This window comes from Protopterus annectens, chromosome 2.part0, assembly GCF_019279795.1.
Source record: "Protopterus annectens isolate FY-2018-M chromosome 2.part0, PAN1.0, whole genome shotgun sequence".
In the NCBI taxonomy this organism is placed as follows: Eukaryota; Metazoa; Chordata; order Ceratodontiformes; family Protopteridae; genus Protopterus; species Protopterus annectens.
This window is the reverse complement of record NC_056728.1, coordinates 250,584,810-250,607,542: the sequence shown is the minus strand read 5'-3', so window position 1 is coordinate 250,607,542 and position 22,733 is coordinate 250,584,810. Positions and strand designations below refer to the sequence as shown.

At 45.6% G+C, this 22,733-nt stretch overlaps 1 protein-coding gene across 1 annotated transcript in view; it reads left to right on the top strand.

The window, feature by feature from the left end:
* Positions 1-22,733, top strand: part of LOC122792730 — a 1,288,351-nt gene that overhangs the window by 516,454 nt on the left and 749,164 nt on the right. The window contains exon 6 of the mRNA XM_044060312.1: positions 8,009-8,083. Within this exon, the coding sequence (XP_043916247.1) occupies positions 8,009-8,083 (75 nt within the window). The remainder of the gene's footprint in view (positions 1-8,008; positions 8,084-22,733) is intronic.

Here is a 22,733-nt window from a genome sequence, read left to right as displayed (position 1 = left end):
ATCATCCAAATGGAAATGTTCTTGCTTTCACCCTATATAAATTGTAGGGATTTTCTACACTAAGCCACTCTCTACCCCTGCCCATATCTGCTCTCTGATTTCATTTCTAATTCCCAAAATGATTTAGCCAACTCTCAGTTGACTGTAATGAGGAAAATATTGCAAATTATGTAAAACAAAAAAAAAAATGTTTTTGTTATTTTGCACTGTTCTTACTATGTATACTTACTGTTTGGACATTTCTATTGTATTTTATCTTGTGCATTTGTAACCTTGATTGTACTGCCTTTGGAGCTTTTCTCCCCGGGCCTCCACTGAAAATGGGTACTTCGTGGCCCAGTGGACTTCCCCAGTAATCAAACTGAAATAAATAAATAAATAGTTTCCCTTCCTTTGGTCTCATCTTCTAGCTCCTCCATGGATTCTGAATCCCTGCCCGGATCTAATCTCTCATCCTTCGGGTGCCTGCCCACCCAACCTGGACAGCCTCAAGCTGACAGCTTGGTTGTTCCAGTTCTATTGATTGCCAGGACTCCCGGTCTTTCATCCCCTGTAAAATCTATACTAGTGGCCTGTCTTAAAGCTTTCACTAGGAAAGTTTATTGCAATAAATAGAAGCACTTTTCCATTTGGGCCTCTCACAGGAACCTGGATCCTTTTATAGCCCCTGTTCTGGTGGTGTTAGATTTTTTGACTAGTATCTTTCAGCAAGGAGCTAGCTTCTCCACGGTGAAAGTACAGTTGGCAGCCATTTCTAATTTTCATGTTGGGGAAGATAACATTGCCTTAGCATCTTCTAGGCTGTGTAAGGCTTTTCTCAAAGGCACTTTTCTTTTGCGCCCTCCTGTCAAAGATTTGGTGCCTCCTTGGGACCTTACCTTCATTCTCCAGGCATTGGTGGCTCCTCCCCTTTGAACCTGCAGCTTCAGTGGGTCTAAATTTTTTGTCTTGGAAGACCGCCTTTCTAGTGGCCATTACATCAGCGAGGAGGGTTTCTGAGCTTCAGGCTTTGTCTGCCGTGTCTCCTTATTTGGCCTTCCGTATGGATAGGGTATCTCTCCGTACAAATCCTTCATTCTTACCCAAAGTGGCATCTGAATCAAACATAAACCAGTCTATTAATCTACCCGTTTTCTTTCCCAATTTCCAAAACAAGGGTGAATATAAACTTCACTTGTTAGATGTTCATAGACGACTTTGTTTCTGTCTTCATAGAACAAACTCATTCCGCAAGTCCAACCAATTGTTTGTTTCCTTTTCCAAACCTTTTTTGAGAAAGGCCATTTCCAAGGTGTTCCTTAGCTAGATGGATCACTCTTTGCATTTCGTATGTTTACAAAGCAAAAGGTTTATTTCCTCCTGGTATAATTAAAACTCACTCTACCAGGTTCATGTCGTCTTCTTCTGCCTTTTGGTCTAGGGTTGCTTTGGATGACATTTGCGCAGCAGCAACTTGGGCAAATCCACATACCTTCATTTCTCATTGTAAATTAGACCTGATTTCCAGAGGAAGAGCATCCTTTGGCACTGCGGTGCTCGGGAATATCCTTCCATGAGGGCCTCCCAGGATTTAAGTAGCTGGAGACTCTGTCCCACAGGTTGCAGATAAAATGAAGTTAACTACTTCAGATAAAGAAGTTATGTACTCCCCATAACGTTCTATCTGCGTAGTTATACTTCATTTTTCTGCAATCTTCCCTCCCTCCATCCCCCTGACCTTATCATATCCATAAGTATGTTGGGTTCTTTGGGCTGAGTTGCTAATGTGTATAGTTGCAGCAAACTCGATCTGAGGGAAGGCAGGAGATGGTGATGCATTATGGGTAGGAGGAGGGGCTTGGAGCTTGGAGCAGATGCTAGAAAATAATTTGCCGGCTCAGATCCGATATGGATCCAAATACCCACAGGTTGCAGAAAAATGAAGTATAACTACTCAGATGGAACGTTATGGCGAGTACATAACTTATTTTTCTCATCTGATCTGTTGCCTCAGTAATAATTAGGTTGTCAGGTTGGTTGATATCAACCAAAACAAAGGTGCCAGATATAGGAGACATCGTTGATATAGTATATGGCACTTTAAACTAAGAGAGTGCACTTTGTCCACACCCTCTTCAGACCCTTCTACAGGGATAAGAAGCCAAGAATTAATAGATAAGCATAAGGGTTCTGTGGGTGCATAAGCTGAGATTAGATATTCTATCATGTCTTATGCTATTCTATCATGTCTTATGCTGTACTTCTGTGGCCAGTGTCTTTGATGTGTTACTATTAGGGTCTTTGATGTGTTACTTTTAGAGATGTAACTGGCCAGATTCAGCATAGTTCACAAGTACAGTTTTATACCCATCATAAAGGAAAACTTATTTACAGTACTTGCCTATTTAACGTTTTTGCTATTCTTTACAAATAAGACTTTATCTGTTGTTATCAGTGATGCATTATGTTTTCAGAGTAAGCCAACATGACCAGTTAAATATATTTGAGGCTATTTCTGACAATTTGATAACATCTTACCGTGAGCAGTAAAATTATATGCAATTTCTGTATCCCTCCTCAGAAAAAAACAAAAGGGGATTAACTCCATGTTGTAGTGCTTTGCCCTTCTATCTTAACCTTTCTCATGTTTCATAACCACCTCTTTCTTATGCACTCATTAGTATCGTCTTATGTCCGTCAACAAACTGGTTGTTGTTATAGCCTGTTACGTTGTAAGTGTTGACTTATTCTTAGTTTTCTCTAATTTTGTCTTTATTTTATTCCTACTTTCCTCTGATGTCCGCAGTCAGCTAAAACAGGCAGACTTGCCCATTGGTATTGCATGTGCTGTACTTCTCTTTCATGTCCCAAGAATGCTCCTTTCTTGCTAAGCATTCTTCACCTGTTTGCACTCCAGTTTGCAGGAGATGAGTACTACCTGTCTAACATGCTGAGGTAATGGAAAATGGAAAGGCTGTACAAGTTTTCTAAGGCATTCTCAGATCTGTCTTTTGCACATTGAGAAAATAGCTTCTTTCTCTGTTTCCATTAGGCAGATTTTATAGCACACCTTCCTTTACTGGAAGGGACTAGTGTCTTGCACTTTTTTAACCTAACATTTTCTCCAGCATATTATGATGAACCCCATGTTAGAGAGCCACATGTTTAAACTGATTGCTTCCTTATGGCCTCGGAGAATATAACAGGCTTTGAGGTCCCCCTGTAGTAGGGAGCCTAGATTAGGGTCACATTGTTTACCCTTTAACTCTGCATGACTTGTCCTGACCTTGGGGTTATGTTACAAGTCTTTATCTGCATTTCTGTTTATTTTTTTAGTTGTTTGTATTATTAAATATGTTTACAAAAAAGCTTTTCTAAGTACTTTTACAAAGTAGATTGATTATCATTGACTAAGTTTTTACTGTGTGGGTTATAGCTCTCAACCTTCCATCTCCAAAATGTGGAGCAAATGGGCAAAATGTGGAGCACATACAAACCACTTAAACAAAGAAGCTCACGAGATGGTTAATGTGTTGCATCATACTTAAACATTTCTTTTCATGAATTAATATGTCTCAGTTAAAGAAAAATCTTACCACTGAATGTATGTATGACAGACCCTTTCAACGTGGAACTATGAGGAACTGGACTTTGAAGACTTAAAATGAATAATGTTCCTCGAGTTAGACATGAGAAGTATGGTATTGGGTACTTTACTTTTTATATACTTCCCATTAGAAGGCCTGCTTCTTCTTCTTCACAGATTTTATTGTGACATTCTTGTTTCTTTCTTTTGAACCTGCCTTGATTTTAGCAGTCATATTTGCCTCTAGAATGTCCTGCTTGTTGTCCACTCCTTTCAGCCAGAATAATCTTTAATTTCACTCCCTCAATCTGTAAGGATTCTTATCTGGTACCAGAAAAAACAGAGAAAGTGGAAAATAATCTACTTTTTTTTCCTCTGGAATGTGTTCCTTTAAACCAGTCCATTTACCATCATTACCCAATTCTCTCTGGTGTTGTTTATAGAGATTAGCAATTAATTCATGCCACTGATGTACATCCATGTAGGGTTAAGGATTTTCACAAAATGAAACAGCTGCTGGTTGTCATGAGAGTTTAAAAGAGATGCCAGTAGCCATACAGACTTTGTCAGTGGTTAGTGGGCTGTGTTATGTTATGCCTCAGTTCCTGTCCTTTCAGTGCTCTTTGCCTGTTTTTTCTACGCCTATTAATGGGGTCCAGGGAAGTAAATATTGTGGGAAGAAATATCCAGGGAATTGTTATGGCTAGGCTTGTATAGGCCGTAGGGCCGATAGCCTAGTATCAACCTATGAACCTATGAAGGACTTGATTATGCTTCCCAAATTCCTGCCCCATTGGATGTGACTCTGAGGCTGGAAAACGCTTTGCCATTTGACTTCCTTTGTGAGGAAGTTTCCTTTGGTGATGGAATAGCAACAATGAAAGATTTTTTTCAGTCGGGAGGGTAAAGAGGTTTCTCACGCACAGACAGGCATCATGAATTGCTGACTATGGACACCTGTAAGCCTCTTGCTATGCCTGCAGTCTTGGAGCTTTGGAGGATGCCTTTTGGGCTGCTTATGTATCCCCATATTCTCAGCCTAAAACCTCAAAAAAGCCGGACAGGTTTTATAAGGTCCCAGATTCACACAAATACCTTTACAAAAATCTTCTGCTTACTTTTTTTATTATTTCTTTTGGATGCTGATAAAGGGTACTAGAGCTTTTTCATCTTCTAATCCAGTTTGTAATGATAGGCACCAAGACCTCTGAATAGGTATTGGAAAAAAGGTATATACTTTTCCACCTAAACCTTTAGAGCCATTGATTGCCAAAGTCATATGTCCAAGTTTCTTTTATCTACTTTGACGAGCATAGGGCAGTACTTAGTCTGCCAAATTCTGATTTAAGATCTGCATCTCATGCTCTTCTCTGCAGCTCAGGTGGTGCATCTCATGCTCCTCTCTGCAGCTCAGGTGGCTAAGACTACAATTGAGTGGGCTGTGATGCAGTGGATGCTGTCTCCAGAGCAGCTGCATCTGGGGCTGTTATGTGAAACCATGCTTGGGTACGACTTCAGACTTTCCAGAGGATGTGAAAGTTCATCTGTTAAATATACCACTGGGTAAGGACTTTTATTTGGCAAGTCCTCTGCTGTTGGTCTCAGAATGTTAGAAGAGAGAGGGAACTTATGCATGGGGTTAAGCAGTAACTCTTACACCAGGTTCACAAATTCCAGAGGAACTATCGTTCCAGTCTAAACCTATTTTTTCATAAACCCTTCAAAACTGATCAGCAGAAATCTGTGAGATAACAGTTCAACAAGAAATGACAAGGTGACCTAAAAAGAAATCTGATGCTTCTCAAAGATCAATCTCCCAAAGGAAAAAAAAAACTTCCGACTATTCTTGTGTCCATATCATCAGCACTGTCTCATTCTTTCTGTTCAAGCAGGGTTCACCGTAAGAGAATTTCTGAGGGTTCTAAGTTTCGTGTTCACCTCTGTCTTAGTGATTCCACTTGTCAGAGCTGCATGAAAAAGATTCAGTAGTTTCTCAAATCATTATGGCTCAACATACCAATCCTCGCTCCTTTCCAGTTCTAGTTCTCAACTTTGTGAAGAAAGAGCTTTTGGTGTTTGTGTCATTTCCTATTCAACCCAGGGATTCATTGCTCTCTTCCCAGTCTCTCTGTCTGTGGTTACAGATGCTTTGGACCTTGCCTGCGATGCAGTTTCAAGGGTGTTGAAATGCAGGGAATATGGGAAACACAGCACTATCAGAAAATCAGAAATGCGTAAACCTGAAGAAAATGATGGTCCTAATAAATGCACTGAAATCCCTAAATCCACTGTGGTCTCCACGGAGTCTGTTAGATGTGGCAGACACCGCCACTGTCATGTAGTACATCAACAGAGAGGTACAATATTCCCTTTGCAGACTTCCTGAGATTGCCTGGTAAATAGCCTGGAAAAATAAGTTGTGTTGGAGTGCTGTTTATATCTTGTCAGAGCAGAACACAGTAACATTCTGTTCGAGTGAATGCAGGATAGACCCTCACAAGTAGATGCTACAGCAAAATGTATTCCTACAGATATTCCCTAAGTGGGGAACTCCACAAATATGTTTGTCTTCAGTTTAAATAGACAGCTGAAACAATTGTGCTCCAGGACATCTTGCAAACAGGCATGTAAGAAAGATGCATTCTCAATCCCATGGTCAGGTATTTTCCTTTATGCCTTTCCCCCATTTTCTCTTAATTCTAAAGTCATTCAAAATATTGAAAGTGTATATGGGTGTGTGTGGTGGATGCAGGGTCCAAACAGCTAATAGGTCTGTTAGTTAGCACAGAGGATTCAAGGTATGAACTTTAACAGGCTGCTTCCTGTAGTCCTGGCTTTGATTCTTTCAGTCTTCGTTTACTTTCTTTGCGAGTCTGAGCAAGTCACCCAAGCAGACGTTGCTGTGGAATAATGAGGAATTGAGATAGAGTCCTCAATATTTTTTAGACCTTATGTCTAGTAACCACGTACAAGATATGTAAATATCTTAACCTAGTTAAAACACTGTAGGAAATAGTGTGGTGGTCTTAGCATTGCATTGTTTTTGTGAACATATTGCACAAACATGTTTGTTTTTTATAGCCAAGATTAGGCTTTGTTGAGAAACTGGATTCAGTTTAGAAGGACTGTTATGCGGTTAACTAATTGTCAGGGGCTTTGGGGTCCAGAATAGAAAGTGAACATATTGTATTGAACTGTAACATTTGCCGAAAAGAGTGGAGAGAGAGTTATGAAACAGAAAACAAATATTCTTAGATATAATCTTTTATTATAGTACCTAGTGGAACACAGTGTGTACCCAAGGATTATTTAGAGAAATCCATAAAATTACTACCTTTGTTTTCTATCAGAGGAGTTGTTAACAAGCTTGATGAATTCTTTTACTGTACATAGTGTGACTGTAGTAAAGTGTGACTGTAGGAGACAGTTTTGCCTTTGTAGTGCACCCACTTGGGTGCAATGGATATAAAGTTGCAGCTACACTGGATGTGAGGCTCAAGTTTTTGGTGTTGAAGGTTGGAATGATTTATTGTGGACCACCTGCAAATTGGAGATGGTGATGTAAGTTTAATAAAAATCATGTTGCTCACTATGAGAGAGGTTGTAGTCAGTGAAAAAGGCAATTTCAGTAGTTTTGGGGGCTCTCTGTTTAAATGCTGAGCCTTGCAATGCCAAGTCCTGAAAAGCAAATATTGAACGTCACTTTTCTCCTTTAGACTTTTTTTTAACAAGAAGGCAAGCTCCCCTGCTTCTCACAGTGTGAAGAGCAAGCAAGCCCCCTCACCTTCAGCACTTGTATAGACTAACTCTGAGATTGCTGTAACTTGGAGAAAAGTAAATACTCTGAGAAATGGCAGTTTTGTACTTGGCATATGTAAGTTTGCATTTTCAGTCATTCAGTCTCAAAATTCTGGGACTTGTACTTAAGTGTTGGCATTTCAAATGGTTACCATTTTTGAGATTGGGGAATTAATAGTTGTAAGTGTGTTAGTTTCCAGGTAAGACATAGCATAGTCAAGGTTGGGCATGATGACAACAGCTTTCCACTTAGAAAGAAAAACTCCAGCTGAACAGAACAGGAGAGATGTTTACAATGACTGGGAGGGGCATATATCTGCATCTGAGTGCAAAGGTCATTATGTAAGAATACTCCAGTGTCTTGAGAAGAAGGCTGTGGTTTAATTGATTGCTTAATACATTTGAAATGAGGCCATGCTTAATACATTTGAAATGAGGCCATGCCAATGAAAGTATCCTAGCTAAAATGTTTTGCAGAATATAGTTACTGAGAAGAGATAACATGTTTGTTTTCTCCTTGTCTGCATTGTGTTCATTTGCATTGCAGACTAGATGGTCGTATAGCCTAATGCTTTAATTGAGAAGAAGAAAATAACACAGTGAATAAAGAAATTGTATACTTCAGTTGTCTTGTTTATTTTGCAGCTGAGGGAAGTCTGACTGATTACCTGAAAAAGAACCCCTATTTGGAAGTCATTAATAACTTTGTGCGTTTAAAAGGTAACTATTTAAAAATAAATTTTAATTGTTGTTATAACTGACATTCTGTGGAAGACTTACTTGATGAGACCGTCAAGTCTAATAATCAATGAATAGCAGCAAAAGTAACCTTTTAAAGAATCTTTCATGTGATTTCCTTGTATTGTAAACATTTAAATAGACTTTTGATCACTAAAATGTTGCTGCTGGTGTAGTTAGATTGCTAAGATCAAATGGGATTAGTTGGTCACATTTGTGTAGACATTTCCAACTATGCAAAATGCTTGCTTTATCTCCTTCAAATTTTGTTATAAGAACATGGGCCAGCATTAGGATCATGAGTAGTGTTTGCTCCACAACGGTTATCAAAATGTATAAATCTTCTGAACTCTTAAAGATACTGCTGTGATTCCCTTACTTGGGGTAATAGAGGGCAGACAGGTGATTTATAAGTCATTCTAAATTATGCTGTCTACTGTCATGGAAAAGTGAGCTGGCCTTGAGGGACAAGAATTAAAAATGGTATGAGTAAGGGGTCTCCAGCAAACCCCCCCCCCCCCCCACACACACACACACAGCACGGGTCTATTTTTAATCAAAGTGCAGTTTAACTCAGTGTGGAATTGTCAAAAGTAATTGCGTCTTTGGAAAAGCCACCCATTATGCCATTTTTGTTTAAATTTGGCTGCTGACTACTTGGAAACATTCTTGAGCTACACCTGAAGGCTTACGGGATGTGTGTGTGTGTGTGTGTGTGTGTGTGTGTGTGTGTGTGTGTGTGTGTGTTGGGAGGGGGCACCTTGTCTTAACCAGGTGTGGTGTATTAACCCTGATTAAGGATCATCATGGGGAGTAATTTCTTCCAGCCTCTTGGTTCCCGAGTGCAAAGTCTAGTCCAGGTTTTGAAAATAGAACTGTATTTTTGTAATGATGTGATTGCAGGCGAAACTCCATAGATGATCCCTTCAGATTCTAATGCCTTTCTGCACTAAGTTAATTCTGCTTGCTTTTGTTGGAGTCGGCATAGCGGTGAAGGTGGTTAGTGGTTTTTCAGCTGCAGTGCTTCAATCTGAGTTACGGTCTGTGGAGAGCAAGCCCCCCCCCCCCATGCCCAAGCCTACATACACCCCGTAAAATACCCATAAGGTATCGAGACTTGTCAGATGCATCTGGGAAACGTGCAGGCTTAAAAAGGCCCCCTGAGGTTGTTAGCCTAGTAATCTCCTACAAACGCATAAATAGTAATCTTATGTTCTCAGTTTTCATTCTGTCCTCAGCTGATGGGTTCAGATCCGATCTCTTGGATCCAGCTCGGCTGTTGCTCAACCTCGTGGCAATCAAAAGCGCTCAAGCTTCTACCTTACCCATAATGCACCAACCCTAGATTACCCCAGATCTCTTTTTTTGCAGTCAGCAAAAGACATGTTTTTTTTCCTTAAACTTTCGAGCATTTGTCAGATAAATTTAGTACTTATTTTTTCCAGTTTCTATTTTATTTTTTGAAATTTTCCCGTATTTCCCTTATCTAATCGTACGTGAAAGTACCTTTTATTGTTAGTAGTTATTTTTCCTTTCTTTGAACTTTGTACTGAGCATACTTCTTGAATTCTGTTGCTAGTATTTTCCTTTAACTACTTTTAGTGTAGATTCTTTTTTTCTACCATTGTTGGTAGTTTCTTCCCCTTCTGCTTTAAAAAAAAAAACCTTTAACTGTCATTGTTAAGAAAATCTTATAGTGTGTGGATTTTGTTGAATTTATTGGAGTTTGTTAGTTTTGGCAGAAAAAGGCCCTGTGGCATTTAAAAAAGTGTTAAGTGTGGGCATAAACTTCCCTTATCGGATGCCCACACAATGTGTATGTATTGTCTGGGACAACTTCGTCTCTAAGAAGACTGCTGTATTTGCCATGGTTCCCCAGGTATTTGGAAGTAAAAATAAACTTATTTTAAAGGGCTCGTTACCCTCAGCATTTGAAGAGGCTATATCTGGAGATAAACCTCCTAAAACAAAAACCTTGTCTCCGAAACCTTCAATCTATTCCGCAGCTTCTGAGCCATCTAAAAAAAGAGTAAAAAGAGATCCAACCTCATCCTCTGATCCAACAAAGAAAAAATTGATCCAATTTTCCTTGGATCCGAGGAAAAACATATTGGATCCGACAGCTTCTAGTCCTACTTTAATTCAACTACCCAGAACTAAATATGTACCATTGGGGATCCAGTACCCTCAAGGATCCCCCCGCCCTTTTTGGAAAGACCTATGTCCCGTTCTGTTGTCTCCAGTTGTTCTACCAGAAGTTTGACAAAGGAAGATGTGAAAAGAGTGGTGAGAAAGATTCTCTCTGTGCAGGGTCAGAAGGGTGTCTTACCAGCTCCTACCCCTTCAGTTCAGGAGGTCCAGTCTTCTACTGTACCGCCACTAAAAATTCCTCCTCTGACTCCTTTAGCTCGCTCAGTCTATGGATCCAAGCCTTCTGAGATTGTAATATCCTCTGATCCAAAACTTACTTGGAGCGCTCCTGTCCCATTGGATGCAGAGAGCTCTCGGAGCTGAAGCTTCCTATCTGGATCCAGAGTTTTGGAGTCGACTCCTAAGATTTCAGAGGTTTTCTGCTCTTGCAGCCTTGGCAGTAGATAGCTTGGCTCTGGCCCCCACCTTGGGGGGATTGCCTTCAGAGCTGGGGGGGTGGTCTGTGGTCTGCCCTTTCTCTGGGGCAGTCTGCTTTGTAGGCTGTGAAGGTTTTCTCTGCCTCGACTGAATGGATGGATCCAACCTCCTCGGATCCTAAGTCTTTTACCGTGATGCCTCTGCGCTCAGAGCCTCATCACTCCTTGCCACGGGGACAGCCAGTCTGAGGTCCCCCGGCTTCCCAACAGGGTATCTCCATTTCTTCTGATTCCTCCCCAGAGCATCCCACTGAGGAGGTCCCTCGGAAGAAGATGTATAAAAGGAGGCACTTGGACTCCACAGAAGAGCCCATCACCAAAGATACATACTTTGATGAAGGTGAAGGGTCCCCACAGTCACCTCCTGAAGATGTCTTATTTGGAGACATCCTAGAGATCCTAAAGGAGAGAGGTGGCTGGACTCCCAGCAGCCCTTCATCCAATGAGTCTGTACTCCTGGAGCTTTCTGTACTGGCCCCTCTACCTCCTGTGATACTCTGCCTGCTGAAGAGCTTATTGAGTTAATTTCTCAGCGGGTGTGGAAGGAACCTGACATGGGTGAACCAGTAACTCTGAGACTGGACAAGATTATGGAGCCACCTTTAGACGAACAGTTTTGGACTAAGGGTGTGCCCGTTCATGCCATGGACATGGCGGCAGCCGCCAAAAAGGAACTTGCTGAAGAGAGTTCCACTGTTCATCCCCCTAACACGGAGTCTAGAGTGATATACAGATTTGAGAAGCATGGCTGTGCTTCAGTGACCATCACCTTAAGGTCGCTAAATTATTTGGCACATTTTACAAGATTGCTGAGGGATTTGATTAAGGAGCTATTAAACACCCTCTCAGGATCTGTCTGTACAGAAATCCAATCATCCATGACTTCTCAGTTGGGTACCTTGCAGTCTATTTCAAATTCATCCATGAGGCTCATTTTGAATGTAGCAGAAGGAGCCCAAGGGCAGCTGGTTCAGGCACTGCCGTCAAGAGACATGCACGCATGCACGTATGTGATTTTGTGGAGCCCTTCAAGTCGTCGTTAGTCAGTGATCCTTTTGACGACACTTTTGTTTGGCCCCAGGGTGAAGGAATCAGTGAGGTAGTCAGAAGATGTGGTTCAAGAAATCCCAGGGTCTTTTCCAGGATACACATGGAGGATGATATCCCAGGGGCAGAGGAGGGAACTCCAATGATTGACGCCGCCCCTGCAGCAGAGGTGGCCTGCAAAACCGGGGGGGGGGGGGGTCCAGAGATTCTTTGACAGAACTTAGCGCTCTTGAAAAGAGGCCCAATTGTCCACCTCTGGCAACAATCAGGGGTTGATTATCCCTGCACCAGACAGCCTGGCTGGACATAAAAGATACTTGGGGTGCAGATGATTATTTCCAGAGGTTATATAATACCCTTTTGCCTTCCACTTCCACTCTCAAGAAAAATCCGTAATGTTCCACCTTGTCAGAGAGAACAAGCAACAAATCTGAAGTAGTTTACTTCATTTGTTCTTCAACCTGTGGGTATTCGAATCTGGATAGGATCCGAGACGGCAGCTTCACCAGCATCTGATCCGCGCACCAAGCTCCTCCCTTTACCCATAATACTCCTCCATCTCCTTCCTTCCCCCAGATCTCGTTTACTATGGCTTAGCCTAGCATCGTGGTCTCGGAGCTCCAGGTGTGGTGAGTGTTTATAAAGTGATTTTTCTGTGTAAGTGAGTCTATTTTCTAATTGAGTTTGATCAGGTTTTCCCTTCTTTCCTCGCTTACCTCGTTGTAGGTCACGTTTCAAAAAAAGAAAAAAGTTAGTGCAGTAGTTTCCTCTCTCCCCTCCTCGTTAGTCTGTGTGTGTGCGGGGTCGGGTAAAGACCGTTTCTTCCTTTTTTCTAGCATGGCTGAGCAGGCTAAACCTATTTTTAGGAAGTGTGCAGAGTGTGGGCACAAGCTGTTCCCAGCCAATAGCCACACTCTGTGCGTTGTCTTCTTAGGGGCCTCTCACCTGTCTACTGATTCAGATTTGTGCAGGATTTAACCCTAGGGCCTTGAAAGACCGCAAGGCCAGACTTAAGAAGGGGCTTCGTTCTGCATTGGGGGCGGCTGTCCCCACAACTACTGCAGTCTGTGACTGTCTCTTCTTCCTCCTCCCAGGCCAGACTCTCTGACAAGAGTCCTGTGGAAGGTGACATTTCTAAACAGGGTAGGGACAAGGCGAGGAAGAGATCCCCAGACCGGTCAGGTTCATTGGGTTCTCCACAAAAACTGCAGGCCACTTCTAGGCCTAGAACTCCTCGGCTCCGTCACCTAGATTTTCACTGGAGCCAGAGGAGCCTAGACCTTCATCTAGAGCTTCTGTGCACCAAAATTCCAGGTCGGCATCAGTGGCCTCATCGTCGTGTTCCACCAGAAGTTTAAGTGAAGTGAAGATGGACAAAACGATGCGAATATGCATGCACACCCAGATGCAGATGGGACTCTTGCCAGCCCCCTCCCTCTCTCTGGAGCCAAGAGCTTGCTTCCATTTTTCATTCCTATAACTCCTTCCCCGTTCTGACCCCCAGTATCAGAGTTTTTGGATCCGAGAGGTCTCGAGTCGGGGGGGGGGGGGTCGTTGACAATGCTACCTTGTACCTAGAGGTCGCCTTGAGCATGTCGGATCAGACTAGTTCAGACCCGAGCAGCTCTCGGAGTCATAGTCTGGGTGTCGGATCCAAGGTAGGGTTTACATCTGCTCTGACCATGTCAGGTCATGTCCCTCCCCTTGACATCTCGACACCTGTAGGCTCGGCTCCGATTCCCTGGTCGGATCTGAGGAGAGCTGCTTCCTTACTTGTGTCTCAGGAGGCACGCTCTCCTTCGGCATTTGATGTGGTGGAAAGGGTTTTCTTGAGTGGATCAAAACCCCTGACTATTTCCTGTGATTCCGTCCCGACTCCCTCGGTTCTGGAAGCGGATTCAGACATTTTGTCCACTCAGGGACAGCCCATGCCTGATGTGCCCCAAACGGTTCCCCTTGTGGCGCAACAGACAGCTTGCGAATCCGTTTCGGAGAGTCCCACCGAAGAGACTCCTCTCAAACAGATGTGCAAAAAGAGGCACCTGGACTCCTCCCCAGAGTCCCTTACCAAGGACATTGATTTGGAGGAAGGGGAAGGCTCCCCCAGATCACCCCCCGACGATGTCTCCTTTGGAGACCTCATGGAACTCTTGGGCCAATGGTGGGGGGGGGGGTCTACCCCCAAGCCTACCTTGAACGAGTTGGTGTCTCTGGAGGTCTTCAGCACAGACACATCTAATTCTTAGGTGTCTTCTCCCACAGATCTTTTGGTGGACCTTATCACCACCTGGACATGGAAGGACACCATGGAGCCAATTCCAAAATGCCCAGACAAGATCATAAGTCCCCCTATGGACAGACCTAGTTGGAACAAGGGGTCCCCTGTAGATGCTATGGTGGTAACAGCCACCACCAAGAAAGAACTAGCACAAGAAAGTTCTACAGTCTATCACCCTGACCGAGAGTCCAGCACGATGGATCGCCTAGAGAAGCGAGTGTAGGCGCTGAATTATTTGGCACACGTTACCGGACTAGAGCTCGACTTTGTCAAAGAGCTAGCTGAGTCGTCCCTGGAATCCATGTTGCCAGAGGATAAGCGCACATTCTCCACGTTGATGGCCGCTCTAAAAGTGGTATCTAACTCATCCATGTGCCTCCTTTCGCATGCCACTGAAGGAACAGCAAGGGTGGCCAGGTCTGGTGTTGCCATGATTCGTCACACTTGGCTCAGGCTGTGTCAGTTCACAGAGCCCTTTTAAGGCATCATTTGCGAATGCCCCTTATGATGGTTCTTGCTTGTTTGGGAAGACCATTCTCGAGACGTTGGTCCAGAGTGAAAAGGACAGGAAGAAACTGTCTGCAATTAGGATCCGCTTCTCTAACCCTCAAAGATACTTCTCCAGGAATCAGCGAGTGCAAAAGAAGATGTGGTTCCGGAAGCCTCAGTATTTTCAGGATGCTCAGGACTAATCTTCCTCCAGAGGCAGAGGGGGTTTTGATAGATGCCGGCCCAGAGGCAGAGGGGGTTTTGATAGATGCCGGCCCAGAGGCAGATGGGGTTTTGATAGATGCCGGCCTAGAGGCAGAGGGGTCTGAGGAACATAGGGTCTTGAAAACCATTCTAAGACAGGCCCACACAGCAGTCCTGATGAGTTCCCCGACTGCTCTGCCCTGGAGAGAGTTGGGGGTTGTCTTTCGTTGCACCTAACAGCATGGCAGTCCATGTCAACAGACCGTTGGGTGATTCAGATCATATCCAGAGGCTATTCCATCCCCTTTGTGGAATCTCCTCTTCTACCAAAACACCTCCCAGACATATCATCAGTGCAAATATAGGTAGCAGCGCTCAAAGTAGACAAGCTGTTAAAGAAACGAGTCATCCAACCCATTTCCCACGACTAGTCCGGATCGGCCATCTACTCCAGGTTTTTTTTGGTGCCAGAAAAGACGGGGGACCCAAGACCTATTCTAGATCTTTCCACCCTCAACCTTTGAGTTGCCAAAGAGAAGATGTAATGTGATCCTATCTCGCCTACATTCTCTACAGATGGGTTCGGAGCCGATCCTCGGCTCCGACTCGGCACGCTATACTATAGAACGAAGTCTCTTATTGGCTGAGTTACCTCATATCCCAGGATGCCCCACTACTGCTTCCCCAGATCTCGTTTGCCGCTTCTACAGCATAGACATGGTCTCGGACTTGGCTGAGCTAAGTGCCTCTTAGTGCTTATTTTTTCTGTCAGAATTTTTCGCTAAACTTACCCAAAAGCTGTTTTAACAGCTACTTATTGTGTGTGATTGGTTTTTGTAAAAAGTTTGTGGTAAAATTGTGTTTTCCTCGACAGCAAAGGATCCCGTTTAAGTTAGAGGGGCCTTTTCCTAGCCCACGTGCCTTAGTAGGAGCTGTTTAACAGCTAATCATTGTGTCATTGTGCAGTTTAGAACTTTTGTGGTAAATTGTATTTTTTTCTTGGTGGCAAGTGATCCCGTTTAACTTAGAGGGACCTTGCCCTAGTCTATGTGTTATTTTGTTCTAATTCAGTGTAAAGTTCAGTTGAAGTAGATAGCCATGTCTAAAGAACATAGGTCATCAGGATTTAAGAAATGTTCAAAATGCATTTATAAAATGTCCATTACGGACGACCATTTGTTATGTGTATACTGTTTGGGGCCGAAGCACCTACAGGAATCCTGTAGCGTTTGCCACGCTTTTTCCTCTCGCGTGCTCCAAGAGAGGAAAAATAAGTTGATTTTGAAAGGGCTTATTACCCCTTCTTTTGAGGAAGCCCTATCTTCTTCTTCTTCCCCGTCGAGGAAGAAAAAAATCTTCGGCTCCGACCAGCCCGTCGGATCCGGCAGCAAAAAAGTCTAGGCAGGCTTCTTCGTTGGCTCCACGGACTTCGGAGCCGAGGGCAGAACGGTCTGCCTCGATGTCTCCAGCCTCGACTCCTCTGGTTTCGGAGCCGAGAGCTCGGGCGTCGAGAGGCGAGTCATCTCCATCGGCTCCACTGCCTTCAGAGCCGATGAAGATTGCCTGCTCAGACTCTTCCCCTTCGGTGCCGAAGTCCACATTGGCTCCGAGGGAAATTGCAGTAGTGGTGGAATCTCCCTCGGCGCCGATAACTTCTCGAGACCATTCGGAGCCGGTCCCCCAGTCTTTTGGAGCTGGCGGAGAAGTCGACTCGGACCCGGTCGGTCTCTTCATGTTCGTCGAGGATGTCCGATTCGGATGTAGACAGGGTGCTTCAAAGGCTTTTTCAGTCTCCGGTCTTTCAAAAGTTGGTCTCGGCTCCAGCCCAGTCGGCTCCGGAGCCGATTTCCCACCCTGCCATCTCGGTTCCTCCTCCAACAGCTTTGGTGCCGTTGGAGTCGGTGTTGGCGGAGCAGGTGGAGGTTGTTGGGTCGGTCCCGACCCTAACTTCAACCCTGCCCTTCGGGTTGGGGTTCGGTACGCGGACCTCCTCTGTCGGCCCCGGGGGGGACGCTTCGGGACCGATCCTTTCGATTCCGAGCCTCTCTCTCGGTGCGTCGGCGGCGGGGGTTCCGACTGCTGTTGTGGCCTTGGGGGTTGAACCTTCCCAGGACTCTGGGGGTCCCGCCTTCAAGGCCATGAGGAGTGCCTTGGCCAAATCCTCTCTGGCCACTTCTACCATCTCACCACCACCTTCCCTTGGCATGGAGACTGGTTCCTTTGCAATCCCCCTGTCTCACGACAGCGGAGCCCTGGGGCCTGTGGTTACCCCCATCGGGGGTTCCCTTCTTCCTGGAGGTCCCTCCGAAACGTCTTCGGAGGAACCCCCGAGGAAGAGACAGTGCAAGAGGAAGCACGTCGACTCCCCTGATGAGTCTCTCACCTCGGATACTGACCTCGATGATGCGGAGGGGTCCCCCAAGTCGTCCTCTGATGATGTTTCCTTTGCGGACATCTTGGAGATCCTAAAGCAACGAGGCGACTGGCAGTCCAAACCCCCTTCTGCTGAGGAGTCGGTGTTCCTCAAGGCCTTCGGGGCTCAGCCCTCCGCCTCCTGGGTGTCTCCACCCTTCGATGAGCTCCTGGATTTGATCTCTCGAAGGGCGTGGGAACATCCAGACTCTGTTGAACCGGTGCCTGCTCGCCCCAATAAATTCCTTTCAGCACCCCCTGATAAGGACTTTCTTACCAAAGGTGTGGCTGTAGATGCCTTGGTGGTGGCATCTGCTACCCAACAAGATGTGGCAGAGGCTTCAACATCCGTCCATCCTCCTAATAAGGAGTCTAGGAGCATGGATCGGTATGGGAAGTGCACCCTTGCTTCAGCAACCTTTACATTAAGGTCTCTGAATTACCTGACGCACTTTACGAGACTGCAGAGGCATCTGGTCAAGGAACTGTCGGATACCCTCTCTGGTAACTTACCAGAGCAGTTAGCCCAGACGGTTAACTCCCAGTTGGCTACCCTTTCCTCCCTATCCAACTCGTCCATGAGGCTCATTTCGTATGCAGCCGAAGGAGCGAGCAGAGCGGCGGGCACAGGTGTTGCTCAACGGAGACAAGCCTGGCTACGCCTGTGTCACTTTGCGGAGGCCTTTAAGTCTTCCTTTGCCGATGCCCCCTTCGATGGGTCCTCCCTTTTTGGACCCAAGGTAAAGGACACTTTGACTCACTGCGAGCAGGAGGGTAAGACTTTAACTGCCGTAGGGGACCGGTTTTCCACTCCCTTCAGACCTTATCCCAAGGCTCGAAGAGGAGGGAAAATGTGGCTCCGTAAGTCTCAAAAGCCTTACTCATCGCAGCAGAGCGATTCCCCTTCTAGAGGCAGAGGAAGGGGAAATTTTTCAGGGAGACGCCGTCCCAGAGGCGGCGGAGGCCCCGCAACACTGGAGACCGCGAGTCCTTTTGTGGCTCCTCCTCCTTCCAGCATCCCTGAAGGAGTGCCCGACTGTGCAGCTCCGGAGCCAGTCGGGGGTCATTTTTCGAGGCACCTAAAGGCCTGGGAAAGTATCACTCAGGACCGATGGGTGCTCTGAATCATCGCCGGAGGTTACTCCATTCCCTTCTCTCAACCCCCTCCACCATCCCAAAGAATCCCTGACCCGCCACCCAGTCAACGGGATATGGTAGCCATCGAAATTTCAAAGCTGCTTCAAAAAGGAGTCATCCAACCTGTCCCCGCAGATCAGGCCGGATCAGGGACTTACTCAAGATTCTTTTTGATACCAAAAAAGACAGGGGACTTGAGGCCCATTTTGGATCTCAGCAGATTAAACCGATCAGTGAAAGTCCAAATTCCAGATGGTCACCTTGCAAACCATTCTCCCGCTTTTGGAGAACGGTGTTTGGATGTGCTCCATAGATCTCAAAGACACCTATTATCACATTCTGATAGATCAGGCGTCAAGGAGACACTTGCGCTTCAGCCTAGGGGACAGTCATTTTCAGTTCCGTGCACTGCCCTTTGGTCTCACCACAGCCCCCAGGGTGTTCACCAAATGTTTGGCAGTGGTGACTGCTCACCTGAGAAGTCTAGGATTCCAGGTGTTTCCATACCTAGACGACTGGCTCCTAACTGCCACTTCAAGGCATCTACTCTTAAAAACTCTAGCAGCCACTGTCTCCCTAGGCAGCGCCTTAGGAATCACATTCAGTTGGACAAAATCCGTATTGCTGCCATCACAGCGTATTCTGTTTATTGGTGCAGAAATAGACTCAAGGCAGATGCGAGTCTATCTTCCTGCGGAAAGGATAGCAACATTGCAGTCTCAGGTTCGGGCGTTACTCCTCAGACGTCGCGCTCCAGCGAGAATGGTCCTACAGCTGTTAGGTTCCATGTCAGCCACCATTCTTCTCGTTCCCTTGGCAAGATTGCATATGAGGATACTCCAGTGGCTCCTCTCAATCCAGTGGTCTTATCAAGATCTCCCCCTCAGTGACCAAATAGTGATCACAGAGACGTGCAAACAGGATCTTCGTTGGTGGCTTCTTTCCTCCAACCTGGATCAGGGGCGACCCTTCGTTCCCCCATCCCCCTCGGCCACATTGACTACGGACGCCTCCCAGACAGGGTGGGGGGGGGACATTATCTGGACAGGTCGGTCCAAGGCACGTGGCACTCCGAGCATCTTCTCCACATCAATATCCTGGAAATGAGGGCGGTGCTTCTAATGTTGCAAGCACTGCACGATCACCTCCCCCAGGGGACGATTGCCATTCAGTCCGACAACATGTCAGTAGTCTGGTACTTGAACAAGCAAGGAGGGACCAGGTCTTACCCCCTTTGCAGAGAGGCCATGAAGGTATGGGATTGGGCGATTGCTACCAAACGCTTTCTAGTGGCAACTCACATTCTGGGAACATCCAATGTGATAGCCGACAGACTGAGCAGGACTATTCTCTCCCCTCACGAATGGTCCTTGAATCACAAAGTGGTAACACAGATTTTTACGAGATGGGGAGTTCCATGTTGCGATCTTTTCGCAACTCCCCTCAATGCAAAATGCCAACAGTTCTTCTCTCTCATTCCACTTCCCGGGCAGACCCCCAAGGATGCTCTGATCCAAGCTTGGCCCCCCGGTCTGCTATACGCCTTTCCACCGGTTCCCCTTCACCCCAAGCTGATTCAGAAGGCGATTCGATTGAGAAGCAAAATTATTCTAATCGCCCCATACTGGCCTCTTCAAGTTTGGTTCCCCTTTCTTCGCAGGTATGCATTGGACGGTCCCTGGTTCCTGGACCAAGTTCCGGACCTCCTGACGCATCAGTCAGGACAGCTCCAGTCCCTCCATTCATTGAAGCTAGCAGCTTGGCTACTCCTCTTCCGACCATATTTAGGAGCCATTCTTTCGACCCTGAAGTCATGCATATTTTGTCCTCGGCCCACAAGACTTCTGCTAAAAAGATGTATAGCAGTAAATGGAAGAGGTTTGCTATTTGGGCCCAACTCCGAGGATTAGATCCTATGACTGCTTCTGTGTCAGAGGTTCTGAAGTTTTTAACTTCCCTGTTCAACCAGGGTTGTTCGGTGTCTACCATCAAAGTTCAATTGGCAGCTATTTCTAATTTTCATGAGAACGCAGAACCACCTTTAATGAGCAACAAGTTGTGCAAAGCTTTTATTAAAGGAGCTTGGCTTTTACGGCCCCCTATATCGCATCCTGCACCACCGTGGGACCTTAACGTAGTGTTAGGCGCATTAACCGCACCCCCCCTTTGAGCCGGCAGCAACCCGTGACTTGAAATTTCTTTCTTGGAAGACTGCCCTTCTAGTTGCTATCACATCAGCCAGGCGAGTTTCAGAACTTCAAGCCTTGTGTCAATCCACCATACCTGGTATTTCACAAAGATAGAGTATCTCTTAGACCAAACCCATCCTTTATACCAAAGGTTTGTTCTAACTTTTGTTTGCAACAATCACTGGAATTACCGTTTTTTTCCTCTAAGTATAAAAACAGAGCTGAGTATACCTTTCACAGCTTAGATGTACACAGACAATTACGTTTCTATTTGGACAGGACACAACAAGCACGAAAATCAGATCAACTGTTTGTGTCCTTTTCGGACAATAAATTGGGCAAATCCGTCACGAAAGTCACTATTGCCAAGTGGATCAGAGACTGTATCAGTCATATTTACCGCATTTCAAATAAGGACCTTACAATTCCTGTGAAAGCTCATTCTACCAGGGCTATGGCCACTTCGGCAGCCTTTCATTCCAAGCTCTCTATTAATGACATTTGTGCGGCTGCTACGTGGTCTGCTCTACACACCTTTATCTCTCACTACAAATTGGATGTGGCATCTTGGGGTCGAGCTGCCTTCGGTTCCACGGTTCTCCGGACCGTTTTCCAGTGAGCCACCCAGGAATTAGGTGCTAGGGACGCTGTCCCATCTGTAGAGGATGTAGGCGAGATAGGATCACATTACATCTTTTAGTTATGTACTTACCATAACTTTAGATGTATGAGATCCATCTCGCCTACATTCCTAATAACCCCCCCTCCTTCCCCCTACCTTGGAGGCCAGAAGAGACCAGATGGTCCGAATACAACTGTTTCCTCTCTTGAAACACCTGGCAATCTTATAGGTTCATAGGTTCATAGGTTCATACTAGGCTATCTGCCCGAGGGCATTTACAAGCCTAGCCCATAGTTTTGTGGCTTACGCCACCCCTTTAGTATGGGGAACTATACCCATTATTTTGCTGTGCCTCTGTTGAGCAGTGACACTGAGGTAATCCCTGGGATATATCTGCGATCTCCCATCCATTGGTCAAGATTTCTCTTGAACAAGGCCAGCGAGGTGCTCTGCCTCACATATACCGGGATTTTATTCCACAGCATAGGGAGTCTTTGGGTGATGAATAACAACAGTCTATGTGTGTGTGCATGTGTGCGGACAAACAAGATCTGGGGAAGCAGTAGTGGGGCATCCTGGGATATGAGGTAACTCAGCCAATAAGAGACTTCGTTCTATAGTATAGCGTGCCGAGTCGGAGCCGAGGATCGGCTCCGAACCCATCTGTAGAGAATGTAGGCGAGATGGATCCCATACATCTAAAGTTATGGTAAGTACATAACTAAAAGTTTTGGATGGTCACGTTGCAATCCATCCTGCCTTACCTGCAGGAGAAAGACTGGATCTGCTCGATAGATCTCCAGGATGCGAACTAGCATAGAAAGATTCACAGATGCTCCAGGAGGTCCCTCCGCTTTTGGCTAGAGGCCAGTCATTATCCATTTCGAGCCCTACCTTTTGGTCTCACCACAGCCCCTATGATGTTCATCAAGGTCATGGCAGTTGTAGCGACTCACCTGAGGCTTCAGGGAATACAACTCTTTTTGTACCTGCACGATTGTCTCCTTGTTCCCACCAAGCATCTACTTTGCCAAGCCAGAGGCAACTTTTTGAAGCTGTCAGGTCATCTGGGAATCACTATCAACACAGTAAAATCTTCTCTGATCCCAGTCCTGGTTCTAGAGTACATTGGAGCAAGGATAGACACTTTGCAAATGAAAGTTTTTCTAACCCCGGAGAAAATTCGGAGCTTACGACTCCATGTGCCCTTGATCACTCAGTTACACCTCCCTTCTTCCTTGTGCTCATCTATATATGTGGGTTCTACAGTGGACATCAGCGGTCCAATGGTCATGGTTAGATCTACCGTTGACGCATCCAATATGCATCAGCAGGGCTGGCAGGGAGTCCCTCCTCTGCTGGATGCACTCTTCGGAACGGGCCCAGGGATGCCCATTTATTGCAGCCCCTCCCCAAGCCAGGGTGACCTCAGACGCCGCCCAACTAGGGAGGGGGGGGCATTGCTCGGGAAGGACATTCCAAGGCATGTGGTCCTCGAATGAGACCAAGTTGCATATCACCGTTCTAGAGATGAGGGCGGTCCTTTTAGCGTTGCAGGCCCTTCATGCCTTTCTCCCTCTGGGAACTATTGCAGTACAGTCAGACAACATGTCAGTAGTCTGGTACA